Source organism: Perna viridis, chromosome 1 (assembly GCF_037379345.1).
Source record: "Perna viridis isolate PV_CMFRI_1.1 ecotype Kerala chromosome 1, ASM3737934v1, whole genome shotgun sequence".
In the NCBI taxonomy this organism is placed as follows: Eukaryota; Metazoa; Mollusca; class Bivalvia; order Mytilida; family Mytilidae; genus Perna; species Perna viridis.
The window spans coordinates 44,523,909-44,546,206 of record NC_142445.1 but is presented as its reverse complement, the minus strand read 5'-3'; the positions used below and the strand labels follow the sequence as shown (position 1 = coordinate 44,546,206).

Sequence of the window (22,298 nt, the reverse complement as noted above, 5' to 3'; positions counted from 1 at the left end):
CATATTATAAAATAAATCTCTCATAGTCATATTTTGACTCTTCAAGGGCAATAACTTCAACGACAATCAACAGATCTTCGTGACATTTCTGCTCATATTGTAGGTCCATATCACCATGCTGATCAATTTTTCCCCATGAAAATTTGGCTAAACCCATTTGTTTTCAAGGTATTTCCACAAATCCTCAATTTTCAGTAATGGTAACCATCATTTTTGACAGATTGAAATTTTCACACACAAATTGTTGAGAAATCCTTACATTCATGCCATGTTTAGTTACAGTCCATCCTACTAGTAGTCTAAGTGTAGAAGATTTTTAAAGTTGGAAATGTAAAATTAAGGGAAAAAATCCATTTCAGGACCCATAACTCATTCAATTGTCAACAGATCTTTCTAAAAAATTTTGGCACAGGTCCATCCCATCATGCTGAACAATTTAATCCTGCCATATTTCTGTTTAACCCAACTGTCATTGGGTAATTTGCAAAATTCTACAATCTGATCCTGTGGTCTTTTTTCAGTAATGGCTACCATGTTTTTTTTTTTGCCAGATCAAAAATCCCCAAAAAAGAACTGTTAAAAATACCTTTAAGAACATGCATGCAAAGTTTACATTATGTCAAGCAGTTTCAGAAGAGACGATCTTTTTAAGAAGTTAATAAACAATGATGAACAACGACAAACGTCGTCAGACACATAGTGATGGCCATAGCTCACATGGCCTTTGGTCAAGTGAGCTGAAAAGTTGATTTTATGGGGTGTGGCCCCTTTGACCCACTGTAACTCAAAAACCGCAAGAAGTATCTGAAATTTGATTGAAAAACACAGGCACAGATTTTCATAAATTACCAAACAATAAAAAATTTGAAATAGAACTAAATATAAATGACAGTCAAGTTATCCTCTTGACATCAGGAAAAGACATGTTTCTGCCCCCTTTTTTTTGGCCTGATTTTTGTAAAAATCAAGTCTTCACCCCAAATATCAATCAAAGTTAGACCATTGTGGTATAGAATATTGTGGAAATATATCAGATATTACAAAGCTTTTATTGGAGTTACATAGTTCTATGAAAGCATGTTTTAGGCCCCATTTTGACACATAATTCTAATCCCAAAATCAATACCAAACTTCTTCTTGTGATTTGTAGCCTTGTTATAAAATTTGATAAAGATCAACTATTTTATACTCAAGTTTTGGCATTGAAACCAAAGTGTCTATGGACGAGACGACTTCAGCGCCATACCAATATATGACCACAACTTTTTTGGCGGCCATATTAAAAGCATTCTCTTAGTATTTTTGCAGATAGCAATGATTTGAAATTTTAGACAAAATACCCTTGGAAAATAAACTGCATATTGTTTTTTGCATATAGTAAGGAAATGTGTGATCCAGTTACCCAGATACTTTTTTTAAAGATATCTTTTGGATTGAGATCACAAACTGAAGACTGTCAAGAGCCTGAATTGTTCATATGGAAAGGTTTAAATCTAGTGGCCATTTCAACAAAGAGTAAATCTATTTATATAAGTCCCTTTTTAAAACATTATTACTGTCTAAACCTTGGTTAAGTATTAAACATAGGGATCCATGATTTAAGAGGGGTTGATCATTCAAAATTTGCCAATCAGAAGCTTCAATAGTTTCCAGCTACTATCTTGTTTATTCAAGAAGAACCAAAAATTGGATCGTGTAGAAGTAATCCCTTTTATATATCTGACAAGCGTGGATACTTTTGGCTTGGCCCTCAATTTAGTTATATATTTTACAGTCTTTTCTACAAAATGATGAAAGCTATAAAATTACATATAAATACAACTTTATTCTACGACACAATATAGTAAAACAAATAAGTCAAACATACAATAACATTATTGTCTGGAATACACAATTACAACATACTGAAAATACAGGTTATGATAATCCACTTAAGCATGGACTGCTGATAAATTTGTGGACAATCTACCCTTCATTTATGTATTGTTCCTCATTTTAACATTACTTCTCTTACATACTACAGTTAAAATAGCTCAGTTCAACACGCTAATTTATAGAAACAAAAAATTCTCAAAAAACTTCATGACAGGAGGTACAAATATTTTATATGTATTAAAACACTGTGAAAAGCTTGAATAATAATGGTTCACTACTTTTTGAGTTACAGATAACACAAAATATGTACCCCTAAGCATAAATGAGAGTCTAGGAGACAGCTGAATAGCTTTCACCACTGGTGAAGCAGGTATAAATACTCAAATTTAAAAAAATGTACGATGTCTGCATGAAGTCTTCAATTTTACTTAATGAATTAGTAAATGAGAGTGGACTGCACTCTCATTTTTATATATTGGAAATAACATTGCTATATAAAATAACAATTATTATGGTATCAAGTTAGCAGAAAAAAGGGGGGAAAGTCCATAAGACAACCATCCAAGCAGTCATATATATAAATAAAAACACTATGGCACCATATAGCCTTTAACATGGAGTACAACTAGCACTAAATGATGTGTTATGATAGGCTATATATCAATAAAGCTTAAATGAAGCTGTACAAAACAGTTACAATGTTGAAATGAAATCTATTTTTTTTTTGTGATAATGTAATTAACTGCTGCCTACTTTCATATAATGACCTAAAAATGATTTGAAAATGAACATGCAAATTTCTGTTTACTTGATGTGAACAAAGTGTAAAACATAGAGAAGTTAGTCATTATTTGATACTGCCCTATGGACCTGATTTTACAAGGTCAACAAAAAAAGCAGAAATTCACAAAATAGGAAGTAAATATAAAGTAAAAAAAGCAAAAAAAATCATGAGTGGTAAATAACCGAGGCACTACAAATATATTTACATTATTCTCTGACAGTATCAAATTACAAAAAGTATGTTCAAAGAAAAAATAAATCTAGATAATATTTAATGATGTAATAGAAAAACAAAATGGTAAATGTATAATGTAACTGGAGCTGATAATTAAAAATGTATCTGACATCTATTGAAAAATATTGAAAAATCTGTTCCCATCACTCCCTTGAGTACTCACTACTGGAACATGGTACACAAGCACTTGAAGGTACAGAACATTTCATTTTGAATAATTAAAATCTCATTAGTAAAAGAGATTGAAAAAAAAGTTGTTGTTTTAATTACTTTTAATTCTTAATGATTCATACATTTAACAATGAACTTGTTTAAATAGATTTAAAAACGGTGAAGACAATTTTCTTAAAATATTGAAATATCAGTTTCATGATTTCATGTTCCTTCTTTACATCATTTTTTAAAATAAACAAATTTTCTTTAATTTAACAAACATAAAATCAAATAAGCTTGTACTCGTTTAACTCTCTTTATCATCCATCAAGAACAATATACAAAGTCAATAATTTATTCCAATCATTTGAGAAGGTATCATTGTTTGAAAATGTACAGATCTAATAGTTTGTTCTTGTCTATGCTATATACACTAATGTTACCGTACAAGATCTATAAAAACAACAAGTATTTTGTTTGAAAGGCCTTTTTACATTCAGTACCTAAACAATGGCAATTTTGTGATTCAGATTCTAGGTGATATAAATCTTTTGGACAACCATATCGCTACACCTTGTTGACATTACTTCAGTACAGGTATTCCACAGTATCAATACAGAACCAGCTGTGATAATCTAGGACTGAGTACTTTTGCACTTCTCAGATCTACACTCTATTACAGCAGAAATTAAACTGTTGTCAAACATCTACGAATCCATCCGTATCCTTGTCATTGTCTTTATCTCCATCATAAAATTCATTGTTTGCCTCCACTCTGTAATGATATTTATATAAAGATTGAGCTAGAGTTTCAGTAATATAATACTGCTAGTAAGTGGAATAAACAAGAAGCACTCATTTGATAAAAACAAAAACAAAAAAAAACTTGTATTTGTACTTATTTTACCAGTGGTTCAATACATGCTTTTTTTTGCAAATGACATATTGAGCAACCTTCTTGAGGTTTGCCACCAAAATGAGAACATACCAATTGTATATTCATATCACAATGAACATAAATACCTACTTGTATTACTTGATGATGTAACCCAAATTCTATAATCTAAGGCTGTAGTGTGACACACAGACAAATTCAGTACAAAAATCTATATTTCTCACTACTAGAGCATTGAAACTTCATACTAGATGAACATGTTAGTCATTGTTAACCACCATTTTTTAGTTGGTAACAAAACCCAACCTCTTCTCTCCCTATTGGTAACAAAGCTTTGTCAATACTGCATCCCTACCTCTTTGTTGGTTAGGAAGCCCTACCTTATATCTCTCTGTTGGTAAGGAAACCCTATCGTTTAGCTCTTTGTTGGTTGTAAATCCCTATTTTTTATCTTTCTTTTCATTGTGAAGCATTGCCTTTTATCTCTCTTTTGGTAAGGAAGCCTTACCTTTTACCTCTCTTTTGGTGAGGAATCCTTACCTTTTATCTCTCTATTGGTAAGGAATTCTTTCCTTTTATCTCTCTTTTGGTAAGGAATCTTTACCTTTTACCTCTCTTTCGGTAAGGAAGCCTTACCTTTTACCTCTCTTTTGGTAAAGAAGCCTTACCTTTTATCTCTCTATAGGTGAAGAAGCCTTACCTTTTACCTCTCTTTTGGTAAGGAAGCCTTACCTTTTACCTCTCTTTTGGTGAGGAAGCCTTACCTTTTACCTCTCTTTTGGTAAGGAAGCCTTACCTTTTATCTCTCTTTTGGTGAGGAATCCTTACCTTTTATCTCTCTTTTGGTGAGGAATCCTTACCTTTTATCTGTTTCATCCTGATGATTCCTGACATCAGGATCTATTTCTTCTGTATTTTCTAGACTGAGTAGATCTGAAGGAACATCCTGCATCTGAACACTTGGTGAGTTTGCAAGATTTTTTAAAATCTCATGTAGTGTCACTCTTATGTTATCTAAATACTGAAAATTAATAAATTTTTGCAGTTTGAGTCACTTGGGGAAAAATGAGAGGTTTCATTTTTGTGATTCACCACTTGAATGAAAAAATATGTTTTACCTAGCACCTTAGATTCCCTGACAAATGTCAATCAAGCAGTATTTTGAAAAAATACATATGTTTGGTCAATTGTTACTGTCACCTTCAACAAGGATCTAACCACAAGTAAAAAAAAAGTTCTGGTATTACACTATTTACAGGTAATGTAGTTAATGGAGATCTTGAAACTTAAGAAATCAATGTCAGATGTTTAAGACTTGTTGTATAATTAAGAGTGTGGGAGTCAGCTTGTGTAATTAAGTAGCTGTCTTTGTAAGAATAATGCAAAATCTGAAAAATGTGATACACCCTAAAAAAGGCTACATATTTTTATTTTTGTAATTAGGTTATTTTATGGGTCGGTATTATGAAATATGTAATTATTCATTCAAATCTGCCCGCTCTTAGGAGATAATCAACACTGAAAATCCAGTAGATTCTATTGTATTTGAGCATCATTTACAGAGTTATCTCACTTAATTTTGAAATCTACAGTGCATTCTATACAATTGTTATCTCCTAAGAGCACAGGTTATATGAAAAAGCACAAGTTAATTTCTGTTTACTATGACATTTCAAACAAAATATCAAAAATAAAAATATGTAGGCTTTTTACCCATGAATCACATTTTGCATGATCCTACTACTAAAAAAATACAATGTGGTTTCATGTTTTATTTTATGCTAAAAAGATGAGTCTAGGAAAAACAACAACTCATTTTGAAGCTTATGAGGTATTGTTTACTTAAAAACAGAAAAAATATCAAACAAATACAAAAAGCTTTGCAGAGCGCAGCTGATAAAATCGCAGCTGACGAACCCGAACAGTTGGGGCAAGTGTGGACACAATATCAATTTTGACTTAAGCATAGGGACTTACAATTCATTATGGAAGCATCAACTGGTTTGGACACTGTATTGCACAAAATTTTAAATTCAAATAAAAATTTTCAAAATCAGACCAAAAATAAAGACGTTGATTTTTTGGGCTGTGGTCCCTTTGACCTTTAATAACACAAAAATCATGAGAGATATCTGAAATCTGCTTGATAAATGCAGGCAGGGATTTAAATTAGGAATAAAAAAAAAATTTGAAATCAGACAAAAAATAAAGGAGTCAATTCATTATGGAAGCATCAACTGGTTTGGACACTGTATTGCACAAAATTTTAAATTCAAATAAAAATTTTCAAAATCAGACCAAAAATAAAGACGTTGATTTTTTGGGCTGTGGTCCCTTTGACCTTTAATAACACAAAAATCATGAGAGATATCTGAAATCTGCTTGATAAATGCAGGCAGGGATTTAAATTAGGAATAAAAAAAAAATTTGAAATCAGACAAAAAATAAAGGAGTCAATTTTTTTGGGGTGTGGCCCCTTAGACTCCTTACATCTCGAAAACAGTTCAAAACACATTAAATCTGCTTGATACATTTGTTAACCAGAATCAAATAAGTATTAATAAAACTCAGAAGAAAGTCAAACATTTCATAAAACACCTACTTTTCCCTTTTTCGTCCCTTAATCTATTATAAAATGGTAGGAGCCGTAAACTCCAAATCAAATAGGAACCTTCCTTTAGAGGTTAGTAAAATCATATCAAAATTTCAACACTTTTGCTCAACCACAACTGAATTTATTGCACAAAAACCAAGTGTCTATGGAAGACAACAACACCTAAGACAAGAATTACAACAACAGTGCCATACCAATATATATACCAATTTTTTTGTGCTTGTATAACAAAATATGTGTTACCGGTATTTGTCAATTTGGCATAAAATTGCTTAATATACAAATGAAATGGAGCATATACTAATTGGATAGTAGTGTTAAAGTAACAGACTACTAAACTATTTTAATTTTCCCAATGGTAAAATTGTTACATGGCAATCTCCTCATTAAGAGGTATTCATCATCATAAAAATACATCTTGTGGTGTTCCAAAGCAGTTTGTGACTCCTGTTGTCAAAGGAAATAAATCAAGGATAATCCGGTAGACATTCAAAATGTGAGTTTTCGTTAATACATTCGTTGGGCTGTCACATAGAAACTTGCTGATTTTACTATATTTCAATTTGCAAACCACTTTTGACTCAAGGACTAGTTCAAATCAAAATAAATTTTCCAATCACAGGATAAACTTGGGATACTTAGCATTACCTCAAGAAATCACTGTTTAGCATCATAATAAAAGGTGCAGCATGATAAGACCACAGATAGAGACCCTAAACATGTGTGGACACACTTTTCAAGCTTGATACATCTCTAAATTGGAATTGTGGTGAAACTTTTGACACAGGATAAGAATTTGACCAAAATAGGAATGGCCTCTAATTCCTGAATGATACAAGTCACAACCTACAAAATCAACCTCACCCTTTCTTTGTGACATGAAACTAAATATATTGTGTTTAGCAAGTACATGTAAATTAGTGTATGGATCTCCATAAAACTGTGCTATAGCCACTGCAAAAAAAAATCCTTCTTTAGAATTAAAAACAATTAGAATTGACTGTGAATTATATGTCTCCTCTTTGTAAATATTATCATGATATACCAACAGACCACATAGTTAAGGTTTACCTCAGAATACAAAATGGTTGTAGTCAAGACAATGTTTGTATGAAAAAGAGATGAAGAAATGTATTCTTAAAACACATTTTATTGATACACCTATTAAATATGTACTAACCTGTTTTGTATTTAAGTTTTCTTGTTTTGTAGAAACATCAGGATGAAGTGTAAAATCTGGTGAAAAATATTCCAAATACTCTGTAAAAATAAAATTAGGCTTTTATACATGTATTAACAGTCAAGTATACAGAAGTTTGTTTTTCTTCTATATGCAAGTTATATCAGTCAATAATTTAATTTCAGAATTACCAAGCTTTCTGATTGGATAATTTTTTTGTCCATATCTCATAGACCAAATTTTATATTGTGACTAAGACATCAACCTTTTTTTATGATATACTTGTTTAATTTTAATACTGAAATCAAATTATAATGAATGGCTGTAACATTTTTTGAAATCACATCAATGTTTATGGTAAACACTTATAAAATACTGGAAAAGATTTTTTATTTTATATGATGACAAAAATAACCGGTTGGCGATTTTCTTGGTGCCTAGGTTTTGTTTTTCAAAATCGACAGGAAGTTTATCAGCAACAGATATTCTCTCTAATTAAGCAATTGTGTTGACACCTGGTCAGAGTTAATTGACCAAGACCAATTTATGACTGAAAGCAATTACAGGTAATTAGACCAGGCGACCGTGACTGACAATATCCTCATGGGAGGTGTCATTCAAATGTAAATATATTATTGAGCCAATCAAAACTCTCATCATCTGGTCAAAGGTAAACACAATTATGGCAATGTGCCCATGGCTACATATAAGCTTCACAGCCCTGTTTAACCTGTGATACATTCAGAAACAGACTTACCTAACAACAGAATAAATTAAATCCAATGAGCAATGATTATCCCATCAGGAAGTGTCTTAACACTTTGAAATGAAAGAATTGATAAAAGAAAATGGATGACATTTATATACACTTTTGCCATGTGCCTTCTTTGGCGGGAAAATCAGTAAACAAATAGAATAGGGATTCCCAAAATGTAATTAGGAAATACTATTCAGATATCAAGATAATTAAACAGGGACACAATTAATGGTCCATGGTACAAAATGTAGTTTGCCAGAAATTTTATCACTTGAAAAAAAGAATCAAATTTTTTAAAAATAAAAAAAAAATCAAATTATATTGTAAGATATATTAGACCATAAAGGATAAAGGGGAACATGTTTTAAAATCTGGGATTATATAAGAATAGTAATATAAAGTTCTTGATGGAAATAAAATACCTGTTTTTGGAGTAGTAATTTATTATTTTATGCATATGAAAGTGACAGACTAAAGCTAAAAACCTGCTTTATACATGCATCAAGAGTGAATCTTGGGTACATGTATGTCATGAATGGAGAGGTTATTTTGATGAATTGACAAAGATACTACTAAGGGGTTTTCAACGTCTTTGACTACCCAGTTGAGTCTCGCACGGATGGTTGACAAAGATGATTCATCAATGGACTTGATACTGTCATATTTTTTTTTAAATGGATAATTTTTTTTGGGCATCCTTTGGCTCTAATTTCTGAAAATTGGCAACAAAAAATCGCAGCTGGCAATTTTTCTGGCGACAGTATTAGGAAACCAGAGCACCCCTGTTTGCCACTATGAAGAGCTGCATAATTTGTTGCATGAGGTATAATTAAAACAATTTAAAACAGCTTATCATTTCAGCATCCATATTAGTGTCTACTTTACCATTATAAGGAATTTCATTGCTTATATCCTCATCCAGTAAAACAGCTGTCTCATATGTCCAACATCTAGCTACATTCCTCTTGGTGTAACCTCCTCCTCCTAATACTAATGTTGGCAAACCAAAATTCTTTACTATCTTAACACACTCCCTGTAAATCATAATTATGACACATAACATTTTTTTTTCTTCTTTAGATGTCTATCCAAACAGACTTGAATACCATGGTTAACTTCATAGTGGTGAATTTTGATGTCCCCTTGATTGGATCACCACTACCTGATAAAACGTCTTATTTGTCAAATCAAACCAACTATCAAGTTTTATGAGTATGACTGGATTATCAAAATTCCCAAATAACTAGATACTAGTAGTATTTTAAATTCTAATTCTAATTTAATTCATTCAATTTAATTCATTCATCAATTTTTAAACCACAGTAAAATAAAGTAGAAATACTGTGAGCAAACTTTGTTTGCAGAGGGTATAATGATATATTATCAATATCATCCAACTAATTTGGACACCAATTTTCATTCATATCACAATCATTCAATTCTGCATGTAACCTCTATTCTGATTGGTTTACCTTTTTTTGGTTCTCATCCAGGGATGATTTTATGAGGTCATCAAACAAAACAGAAATTGGTAAAATCAGAAATAAATAAACATTAAAAAAAGAATTGTTACGGTAAAATCTGGATTTCAATTAACGGAATTCCGCTAAAAAGCAGAAAAAAATCATCCCTGATCATTACTTAAGAATTGGCAATAATAAAAATTTTGTCTATTGAGAAATAACATAAATTTTCCATGTGCATTTTGTTTATCGCACAAAGTGCAAAGTGCAATAAACAAAATATGCACATGGAAAATTTATGTTATTTTTCAATAGACAAAATTTTTATCATAGCCAATTCTTATGAATTAATTTTAAAACAATTTTTTATCTTTAAACATGAGAAAAGTAGCTCTGAATTAACTGAATAGAGGCATGTCAATATTTATTATCCATTGAGATATAACACAATTATTTTAACCATTCAGATTACAATATTTATCCCAAATTAATTTATATAGACATAACTTGTGATTTCATATTATAATGTTCACTGCTTAACTCGTTTAACAATTACTTTGAATAGTTTCTTTACTCAACTTTACATTATCACTACTTAATTTTAGAATATCACTACTTGGCTGAGTTGGTTTCTCCCATGCAAATTGTTTAAAACTTAAGTAGTAGTTTTTCTAAGAATCATGGAAATTCTGTAAAATGTGATACACCTAAAAAAAGACTACATGTTTTTATTTTTGTTATTAAGTTGCTTTATAGGTCTACATGATGAAATGTATAATTATTCATTCCAATCTGTCTGCTCTTAGGAGATAATCCACATTGAAAATCCAACAGTTTCTATTGTATTTTTGTGTCATTTACAGAGTTATCTCCCTTAATTTTGAATCCTACAGTGCGTTATATACAATTTTATCTCTTAAGAGCAGGAGTTACATGAAAAACTAAATATTAATTTCTGTTTACTGAAGCATTTTAAACAAAATATCAAAAATAAAAATTTGTAGACTTTCCAACCATGTATCACAATTTGCATGATTCTTAGCTGGAGTGCTACTTAAGAAAAAAGAAATGGCAAGGAAAAAAAAAAACATTAGAAAAATTAAATCACCAGTTGGTGGTTAAAACTTTTAATGAAAATTTGATAACTTGCTCAGCATGTGAAAATGGGATTGCAAACTCATATTAATTTTTCACCAGTTTAATGATGGAAATCTTACCCGTGTCCTTTTATACTAAGGTTAAAACATCCCAATCTATCACTTCCCAAAGAATCAGCACCACACTTGAAAAAAAAACATTACTGTACAGTAAAATCCAAAAGTAAATAGCTTAAAACTAATTTTAAATTTTCAATGAAATGAAAAACAGGTACTTTAAAAGAATGGAAAAAAAATGTACAAATTATGACAAACATTCAATAGATGACATAAATGTGTGTTCAATTGTTTATTTTCAATTAAATACCAGAAAAGATAAATCAACAGTGCTACAACCACATAAATAAAAACTGTCCAAATTGAATCTATTTTGACTGAAAGAATTGTTTAGTTTAGAAAGGTGTTCAGTTTATATAAGTTTTCAAAATGTATTGAAATTGAAATGAAGAAGAAATCTGGTTTGGACAGGTCATCACTTTATTCAGGATTTGGTTTAACAAGGTTTTACTGTAACTTGACTGTGAAAGATAATTTACCTGTAAAACTATACATGTTGGCTTGTAAAAATCCATTACAGATTTTATCACTTGTTGAAATATAGAAATGTATGCTGAAAATAAATATGAAGAAGTCAACTTATATATTCTATGTGTTGTTAACAAGTGAAGAATGTACAATGAGACTGACCTATAGCCCCAAATATATTCTAATTTTAGTATGTTTATTCTTTTTGTAAGGTGCAAAACACTGTTTACACTTAAAATATGTATAAAATGTATTAAGTTTCTCTTATGGCATTACAGTGTATACTGGTATCACACAAAAGCACAGAAAAGATTTTTTCTCCATTTTTGTAGATGATTCCAAGACAAAAACCATTTATGCAAAAGTATACCAAAAAAGGTTTATGCTACAATTGCATTTTAGTATATAAGCAATACACTTCTTTAACATCTAAAAGTAATCTTCTATCTAGATTGTTGCTTAATGCATGCATCCCAGAATTTAAATGCAATTCTTTTCAAAGAGAAACAAGATCCATTAAAATCATTGTTTATGCAATAAAAACTATAATACATTGACAACACCAAAACACATGACTTCACTTACTCTGATCATCAATTCCCTCTTTCAGTGGTACATTTATAGAATAATATCTTCCACTTTCTGAACCAAATTCATACATATCACCTGTCACAATAAAAACTTGTTATCAGAATAAATTTTGCAAAAATAGTAATGCTTATATCTGTTAAGAATAAATTGGGATCCCATCTTGACTTTTAAAAAATGCTGTGTTAACATATGTATAAATATATCGATATTAAAAACTCTCCTGAGTTTATACATTACATGATTCAACATAATCTTAAAGTACTACAATTAATACTTCCAAATGGCTTTACAGTTTTGATCAACCCTAAATAAAGTAGCTCTAATTATATTATATATATTGTAAGAATGTTACATATGATTTTCTATATGATGTACATGAGAATGATTTACGAACCTGTTCCTGGGAAGAAATAATTGCCATATTTATGGAAGGATACTGTCATGACTCTATCTGTAAGATAGAAAGCTTCCTGTACTCCATCACCATGGTGTATATCTATATCTATATACAGAACTCTTGGATGATACCTGAAACACATTAATTAAACTGAAATTAATAAACTAAACTGAATGTCATTCAAAATGTGTGCAAATTTGGTGTCTCAAATAATAAAGTATTATATAGTCTTATAATTATTTACAAATTTCTTGATGATACACCTATTCAAGTGTGATGTATTTGTTTCTCTTAACTTTTCACCACATATTTCCTGATTTAAGCAACCAATATAATTATAAATGTAAACCAAAAAAATGAGACAGTGAAACAGAGATAGATATGTCCATTGGAAATTCAACAGGAAATGTCTGATAAAAAAGATTGGCATGTACTAATAATAACAGGAATGTATCATACAGAATCTTTTCCTATCTGAAGGTGACCTGCAGGAGATCTCTTGTAAAGAGGGTCTCAAATGTTCATGTAAGATTCCTAATACATATATACATGTCATGAAACCCATATTTTCTAAATGATTCCTCTGAATCAAATGAAAAAAATGGGTCAAGGGCAGAAATGGCAAGGTTCCCATCAACAGGAAGTAGAAGTGTGACAGACCTGAAATCGTGTCCCATGCTGAGATAAATGTTACAGAAATATTTTCCTGCCCTAACTGAATTTCATCATTTCATACGTCTCTTTGCATGAGTGCAACCCGGCCAAAAATGAACACAGTAAACACCTGTTTTTTATACTTACTTAAGCAGTTCCAGTATGCTGATCACTATATCGTTAACATAACAGAATCCTGAGGCCTAAAAAAAAAGGAAATTAATTTATGCTTATTAAGTACTTGAGTAGAATTCTAAGGTCACCCAGGAGTTCAAATTAGCAGTGGTCCAAGGTCCGAGACCCTAAATTTTTTATCCTGGACCTTTGAATTCTTCTATACCTTAGTCGTGGAACTTCAATTTCCCACATTGACACTTTATATAGAATATTTCCTTTTCTTTCAGAGGACTTTTGATTTGAAATTTGAGTCCTGGACCTATTACTCTTGAAAGCTAATTTGAATTCCTGTCATCTCCTCTATGAAGGACAAAAAATACATTTAACCTACATGTATGTAAATGCATCATATAAGTATAATCAGTGAGAATAACTATCAAAGTGATAAACAGAATCTATAAAGAGCCTACCAGGTAACTAAATTGCCCATATCAAATCACCAGGAATATTTTAGTTGAAGTTCAAAGGCATAAGTTATTTAAAGATAAATATATGCAGTTGAAATTGAAACAATTTTTTTGAGAAAAAAAAAGCTAAACCAGAAAAATAGTCTCATATGCCCTTTTCATTAATTTCTGATAATTCCTTCTAAGACAGATATGTTGTCTTATGTTCTCACAGCAGCTCTTGCCATAACTGTCATGAGCAAAATTTCACAGAAAATTCTTGAAAAATTTTCTGGTTTCAAAAACAAAAAGCCCATTAAGCCAAATTGCCAATATCATCTTTCAAGGGCAATAACTCAAAAAAAGAGTTTGCAATACAATTTTGTAAGTGTTGACAATTCAAGGATCATACTCTTTTTCATTCATCATTTTCAAGAAATTTGTTAAGTTTGACTATATAAAGATCATATATCCAATGAGGGATTGTCACTCTTCTAGCCGAAGGACGAATGTCACTTTTATTGACATTTTTAGATCTAAGGCAAAACTGAGTGATGTACCCTTTGTTCTACAACCAGAATCTTTGTCATTTTTTCAATAAAAGATAAGATACTATTCATCATCTAGAAACTCTAAGAAACAATCAAATTCTGTGTAGAACTTTCGTTGGAGAGGAATTTTGAAAAGTTAAAAGCAACATCAACAATGGGCAGAGTGATACTAATAACTCACACTGACCTTCTGCCGAAGTCAGCTCATATATGCCTTGTACGATTAACAGCAACAAAAAAGAAGTCTAGAATTTAGACACATTACAATAGATAATTGAGACTTTGAAGGTGAATTCTATTACTGTAGAAATGTACTATCAATGTAATTAGTCCTACTTACTTCATACTTTTTAGCATGATGCAGGCCACCAGACCAATTTACTGCTATATCACAATGCTAAAAAGTAAATAAAGCGTAAGATCATGCACTGATTTGTATATTAAAATGATTAGACAGATCTCAAAAACATACTAATGGTACTCATCCAACAACAAAAATTAAAATGTGAACATCTTATTTAAAAAAAAAAATGCTATTCAATCTCTTCTTTTTCAAATCAGTTGCTTTGAACAGATTTCTCAAGTAAATTAAGTATATTAAACAGATGTAAACATAAGTAATAAATGATGTAAATACAGTATATCTGCTTACATTGTTATTGAGTTTAATTGCCCCTTCAAGAGAAGCTCCAGTGTACATAGAACAAAAATCAAACATTCCTTCAAATACAGGACTGCAAAAGAAAACAGAAATATCTCCACTACATATTTTTATTTCAAATTATCCTTAATTACATATGTCCTAATTTTTTTAAAGATGTTTTATGAGGATAACCATTTAGTTTTAATGCCTTTTGTCTTGCTTAACATACTTGCAAATGAACCAAAAACAAAGTAATTTTCAGCATAAAAGTATATACAGAAATTCAACAATAAATAGCTACATGATATCATAACTAAGCTGCTGATTTAATTTTGTTGAATTTTTATAAGTCAATTGAATATACTCTAAACTGGGAAACATGTAAATTGTAAATTAAGCTCTGTTTCCACTTGTCCAAAATTTTTTTTTAAAATTCCCTGGAAAATAAAATGCTTCATAGAATGCAGCTTGATACAACTCCAGAGATCAAATATAGAACAGTGTGCACACAATGTTTGATATTCTATAAGATTCCAACTAGCATGAAGTGGTCAAAGAACATAAGTAATTGAAATGAGAGGGTTAATTATAGATGTGAGTATAAGGTCAAGGGTCCCCAGAAGGGTCAACCATGTGAAAAAAATCAGGCTTTTAAAAACATTTTGGCCAGTTAGACCAAAAATAACCAGAAATAGTTAATACAATGAGCTGACATAATAAAAATGGTGAGAGACATCATTCTTCAGTAGATTCCAGGAGGAAGAAAAGCACATTGGATCAATTCTGCTGTGGTGAGCCTAAAACCTTAAAAATCACACTTTTTGTGAAAACCATTAACTCACAACCTCTTATTCAGCTCTCAAGTCAATATTTTTTCATCAAATTCAATACAAGTCAGTCTCATTTTGCAGCATATTCACCCTGCTTGCAGATTAAAACAAATTAAAACAGCCAGAACCCAAAAATGAGAAAACAAGCCCAGACTGATAAGATCTGATTGTAGTATGACAAGAGTTAATTCCATTCCAGCATTCCTCAATCTGCAAAATTGACCACCAGCCCGACAGCCATGGCTGGCAAAGACAGAATTTGATTTGTAGAATAGTTCATCATCAAAAGTATCCATTCACCAATATTCATGTTATTGTCAGGACATAAAAGTCTAGGGAAAATGTTGATAATGTTGATGACAGCAAGATACAATTGTATTAATGCAGTTTAGGTTGACGTCGTATAAAACACATGTGCATTACACAAAATGACTCACAACAATCAAGCAAAGTAGAAACTTTGGTTAAAACAAAAGCAAAAAGTTTGCCACATTTTGAATGAAAGGCACAGACCTGATTTTACGAGGTAAACAAACAAAACAGAAATTAGAAAAATTGGAAGTAAAAATACAGTAAAAAATGTAATCGTAACAGTTAATTCCGGATTTGAAAAAGCAGAATTCAGCTGAAAAATGGAAGAGAATCACCCCTGAGGGCAGATGATGATAGTACACAGAATCATGAATAGTTAAGTTGTCAATTTTGTACTCACTACATAATGGTATTTAAAGATATAAAAAAATATCAAATGAAGCAAATATTCTAAAAGCAGTTGCAAAAACAAAATTACATAATCACTTAAGATTGCTTCTATAAAAAACCTACCAGTCATCGCCAACATTAAACATACTGAGTTGTTTAGTAAACTGTTGTACATTTTGTGGTGTTACTCTCTGTAGAAAGTCTATGTACTCATCTGAGTGAAATCTACACATGTCATGTGCAGAGGCTCTGTATGGTCTGTATAACTGAAAACATGTATAAAAGCAACAACTATTAGTAATCTAGCAAGCAGGATTGTTCAACAAAGTAAATTACACAGCATTTATCTTGGAATTACCTTTATTATATTATACTACAAAAATACTGCATCAGCTGATCAACAATTTTGATTAAAATAAAATGTAACTATCAACCAAAATGCTATTCTTGAACCAGGGTTGTCTTTCTTAACATTTATCAAGAATCCAAAACATCAATACTTATGACTCATATTTGTATAATAATCCTTGCAGAAAAATCCTTTTGTAATTCACCATCCTGATTTGAAAGTAAAAAAGAAATCTGTATAGTTAATTGCTGGTCAAAACTACGTGTATATGCATGTTATTTTCTACTAAATCAAAGTAGACTGTCAGGCAGCAACAACAACTGTAACAGATTATCTGAACAAAAAAGTTGTATAAAAATCATAAACTGGATGCCTTCATGAAAGAAATATGGCTGACATGACTGTTTTCTTGTATAACAGTGTTTTCTGAGTACTGATGTCAATGAATTTGGACAACTCAAATGTCAGGTTGATATCAGAAGAGTTAGGGAATCAAAATAAAATATGAACATGTCAGTATTTTAACATTGACAAAAGGCAATTAACTTCCAAACCTTCATTTTTTCATGTAGATCATAGTGCAGTACCAGGCAATGAGTTAAAGCTATTCTGTGGGGTTTCATCGGATGTCCTGGGCCTAAAATATAAATTAACAAAAAAACATGTATGTACTTACCCTAGATTAACAAGATATCAAAAATATTAATTCCCATCTATACAAACTTGTCATATGAAATTCACTGAGAGCCTTAATTAAGTCTAACAGAAAATGAACAAAAATCTCTTTTGAAGAAGCAAAATTGATTGTTAACTGGCCCCCTGGTAATTTTAAAACCAACAAAACAAATTACATGTGCCACAAAGTCAGAATAATATTGTATGTATTACACAAAGTAGATACTGTTTACAGCATAAAGTGATGATTATTTTTTTTCAACAAGCTAAATATGTGGGAAAATGTGTTAAATTTCTTCATCATAGGAGACACACATCTTTAACATGTAAATAGACACTGCACAAAAGTTAAAATAATATTGTTTCAATACTGCTCCAGCAACAGATAATACTAGTGATTCCCAAGGAATTTTTCAGTATTACTGAACATTTGGACTGGCCACTGACTACTTTTTATCAGAACCAAACAAACCTGACAGGACCAAATAAAGGTGAAATTTATAAAGCTATATTCATACTTTATTTGGGTTATTGATAATGATTAGAACAAAAATAACCCTCTTCTTTGATTTCAGGCCTATGTGTGTATTTCTATCTCAGTGTTAAATTCAATGTACATGTTGACCAGTTTTGTTATATTTCTGGTGTTTGTCTGGTATTTTTTGTCATTAAATATGTATGCCTGATCATTTTTTTATCTGAAAAATATTTGTTTAATATTATTAACTTAATTCCTGATTGTTTTGTAGTATTTAGTGTTACAAAAATTCAGCATTACTGATCAAAACTCACACAAATATGACTTAAGGAGGTAGACCTAGGGTAAAGGACATAACTCTTGAAATCAGTGACCTGTTTGTATCATATTCAATTTCACCACAGCCTATCAAGCTTTCATTTGAACGAGAATAAAATCAGTCCAAGTTACTTAGATGCTTACATGAGATTGGTGTAAACTGCTGAATACAAACGTTCCAATAATTCGTAAGAGTTGTGTCCCTTATCCTAGGTCTACCTACTTACATAGTAGGGTTGGGGCATCAGAAACATCCTACATATGTACATTTGTAGATCCTATGTCTATATGATCTAATGGTAACATTTATGCAAGAGATTAAGGTTAGTCTTTAATTTTAAAAAATAAACTTCATTTTTCAACAAAAGAATTATATCCCTCACTATCTAACATCAATGCATTTTATATGGGGACAAAAAAATAAAATGTCTGTTTAGGGTTTCTTTCTAAACATAAAAAGGGTCGGCAGTTTCAATTCATTTTATTTTTATTAATTTTTTTGCTAACAGTATTACCTTTACTCCAACCAAATCATTAGACTTGAGTAAAATTCTTTGGTCCCCTCACACATGTAACTGTTCCCATACATCCATATATACAAGTCTGTTAGAAACATCTCTAACAGTAGACTTGCTGTATATGACAACATTGATTAAATTTCAGCACTATAATGCTGGTCAACATGGCCTGTGCCATGCTTTTTGTTTATAACTAGGTGGCTGATACACTTTAACAATTGTGAAAATGCCCAGTTGCATGTAACTCAAACACTGGTATGACAAAAGATGCAATGTGCTACTGTTTTAAACGATTATATATTTTTTCTAACAATTTTCACTTTTTTTTCACTTTCAGTTTGTGGATAAAAGGACTCTGAATTGGGGTAATAAAAGGGGTGGTCGAGCAGGGACTTCTATTACGCTTCCTTCATACAGTTGTATTATCAACTGGGTTCATGATACTTATGGTCAGAAAAATCATCAATATACAGTTTGTGCATGGAAAATCTGTAGCTTTAAAAAAGCATCATGGCAGCTTCATTCTTTTATGCTTTGTAAATGCAAGTGAAAAACCCACTAATCTTGGAAAACATTAGTAGCTTTGATGATTAAATCAGTACAAATAAAATCTTAGCTCTTTCCAAGGATCCGGAAACGATAAAAAAATACCAGTCACTGACCGACAAATTTTGCAAATGACTAACGACCATTTTCCAATATTGGACATAAAAAAAATTGTCAACCCTTATAAATTACAGTCTGCATGGTCTTATTTGTGTATAAACATCATGTCTACCTGTCTCCTAATGGTTTATTGAAAATTGATTGACAGGTGTGTGTGAATTTTAGCCAATGTGCAGCCATCTGTGACTGTGATTTACTTGTAACTGATTAGTTGATTGCATAATTGAATTAAGAGTCCACATGCAGCCCTATTGAGTATACAAATTAATTGGAGTGACTCGCACAATTTTCATACATTTAGTACTTGATTTATTAAGAAAAAGATTGACAAGTCCAACAATTTCCCACCGATCTTTCAAAGGTAACGACAGCACATACATGTATGGTGCTGAAACCACGAATCAGTCGTAGTTTGAATATATTTATTTGCTGACTGAATCTTTTTAACACGGAAGTCAATAGCCCATTTAAATAATTAAATGTATTCTCAATTTTCTTTTATAGATAATCAACTTTTTTTTTCATGACTTGGAAGTTTTCGGCTGTTTGCCAATGTGATGAAAAAGTCTGAGAGATATGATGTTTTGTTTACATGTAAGAATGTCCATGTGTGGTCAAAACCAAACTTATTTACTCATTCATATATTTTATAAAAGACAGAGTATGTGATGAAATAACACAAATTCCAATATTTATCTTAAAATAACTACATGTACATAAAAAAGTTTGTTTTTTCTTAAGTTTAATTTTTATCTGAGCAAGACTGACACAAATGCCTGCTGAAGTCTGATAAAATGACCCGCATGGGCTGTAAATACTTTTGGACCCTTGGTAGGGATTGTCAAATCATAGCACCCGAATGTTTATGAAAATGACATAATAAGCTTATCAATAATGGACAATTCAACCAAAAGACAATTGACAACCCATAGTTCCTAACAAATGCCAGACATTTCAGTCCATACATGTTTCAGACAATGACAATTAGAAGAATGCATTAGGACAAAAAAATGTATATCTTTACAAATTTTACCATTTTGGAAGTAAATAACAACACAGAGTTAAATATAAAAGGATTGGAATCTTGCACACTTTTGCATAATATGTTAATAAATATGCTGCGAGAAATTAACAGCAAGAATACCCATGATGCATATTGCTGAAGCTGAGAGTGCCCTGTATTGGCGGACGATTTTCATCGCTTCAACAATAGATTTATGTATTCTGACCCATATGGTTTGAAAAAAAAAAATATCCCACCTCAAGTTGCCTCCTGACTATTTCAATCTTTTGTTTTAATCAATATGTCGATTTGAGACCATAATCTCTTATCAAATTTTCAATCTGGTCCCACCTTTGAGGGTGGTTTTCCCTCCTCATTTAAAATTCAAACTCCTTCTTCCAAACTGGATCAATTGCCATAAAATTTATTTAAATTGATAAGAAATGGTCTGAGGGTGTATATCAGAAGTTTTAGAGCCATAGCCATCCCTTCTTTTGTGATATCAACTCTTTTTTGTGAAATAATTTTGACTATTCAAGGATATGTATAGTATACATATAGCAAAACTAATTTGAAAGATTTTAACTCCTCCTTCATGGTCCCGAATATTTGACTTCAAGCTAATTTTGTTTATCTAGTATGGCATTTATTGGTGTACATGTGTATAAGAATTTTTTTTTAAACCATTTAGTTAATCTGCATTTTTTTAGTTTTTTGCCAGACTAAATATGTACTTCAAAATGGTGACATCCTGTAAGTGAAAGCTACGATTGTTACGTTCACTCCAGTAATTTCAAACTTATCTCTTGTGTTACAAGCACTTGAGAATATAAGTGACAAACATGATTAAAACTCACCACAAAAGATACAAGAAAACATGAGATTCTAAAGGCAGTAAAGCTGTCAACTATAAAAATCCTTGATATAACAGGGTTGACAAAAGTTATTACGGTATTTGAATTTATGTTTCCTCAGGAGCGTTTACGATTTCACCATCCTCATATAATACACTCCCTGGGTAAGTATAGGTATTCGAAAACTGATGAAGAACAAAGCGTCAGGTCGAAATTTTTTCAGAATTTGTACAAGGCAAGGGATGCAATATCTGAGAAACCAACTACACGATCCATGAAATAATTACAAATCTAGAATTACCATAATGAAAGTTTCCAACATCCGGGTCATAAAAATATGCAATACTTGGAGAAGATGTCATTTTAGCATTTTCTGTTTCTTTTCCCTTTTTCTGTTTTCTCTGGTATATTAGACCTTTCGTAACTCCCAAATGGAGATTTCCGATTTCCTAGATCAGTTTGACCAATAACCACGTGATAGTTAATTAGAAAAACAACAACGGACTATGAAACGGATAAACCTTAGTAATTTTTTGTTTGTAGTGCTGCCCCAAAATTTCGGTGATTGCTGCACTTGACAGTATACATGGGTAATACTCAAATAAGCATGTCACATTTAAATCGGGCAATCCATTAAACCGCAGCGGCAGTCTTCGAATTTAAATATTTTATACGTTTGAAAAAGTTCTGTATTTGTACAATTTATGGTAAAATTCTGATGTAGGAATTTTAATCAAGGATATTTATATTAAAAATCTTCTATTTTGTACCAATAAATTCTTATTCTGATTCTTATTATGTAAATTTAAAGTGTCACGACGAAACCCGCGCCTGTCAAATTATCCAGTCAATTTCAAAGCAATATCTTT

At 31.1% G+C, this 22,298-nt stretch overlaps 1 protein-coding gene across 1 annotated transcript; it reads right to left on the bottom strand.

Annotated features, from left to right (window-relative positions):
- Positions 1 to 1,805: 1,805 nt before the first annotated feature.
- LOC148628930 (histone deacetylase 3-like) lies at positions 1,806 to 21,926 on the bottom strand. Its single transcript, XM_088540961.1, has 14 exons — positions 21,731 to 21,926; positions 17,472 to 17,554; positions 16,692 to 16,834; positions 15,046 to 15,127; positions 14,734 to 14,790; positions 13,427 to 13,482; positions 12,623 to 12,756; positions 12,223 to 12,303; positions 11,649 to 11,722; positions 11,173 to 11,237; positions 9,378 to 9,526; positions 7,736 to 7,815; positions 4,802 to 4,962; positions 1,806 to 3,821 (listed from the first exon to the last, which is right to left on the bottom strand). The coding sequence occupies exons 1-14, from the start codon at positions 21,789 to 21,791 to the stop codon at positions 3,746 to 3,748; spliced, it is 1,302 nt and encodes a 433-aa protein (XP_088397087.1). The 5' UTR covers positions 21,792 to 21,926; the 3' UTR covers positions 1,806 to 3,745.
- Between the last annotated feature and the right edge of the window lie 372 nt (positions 21,927 to 22,298).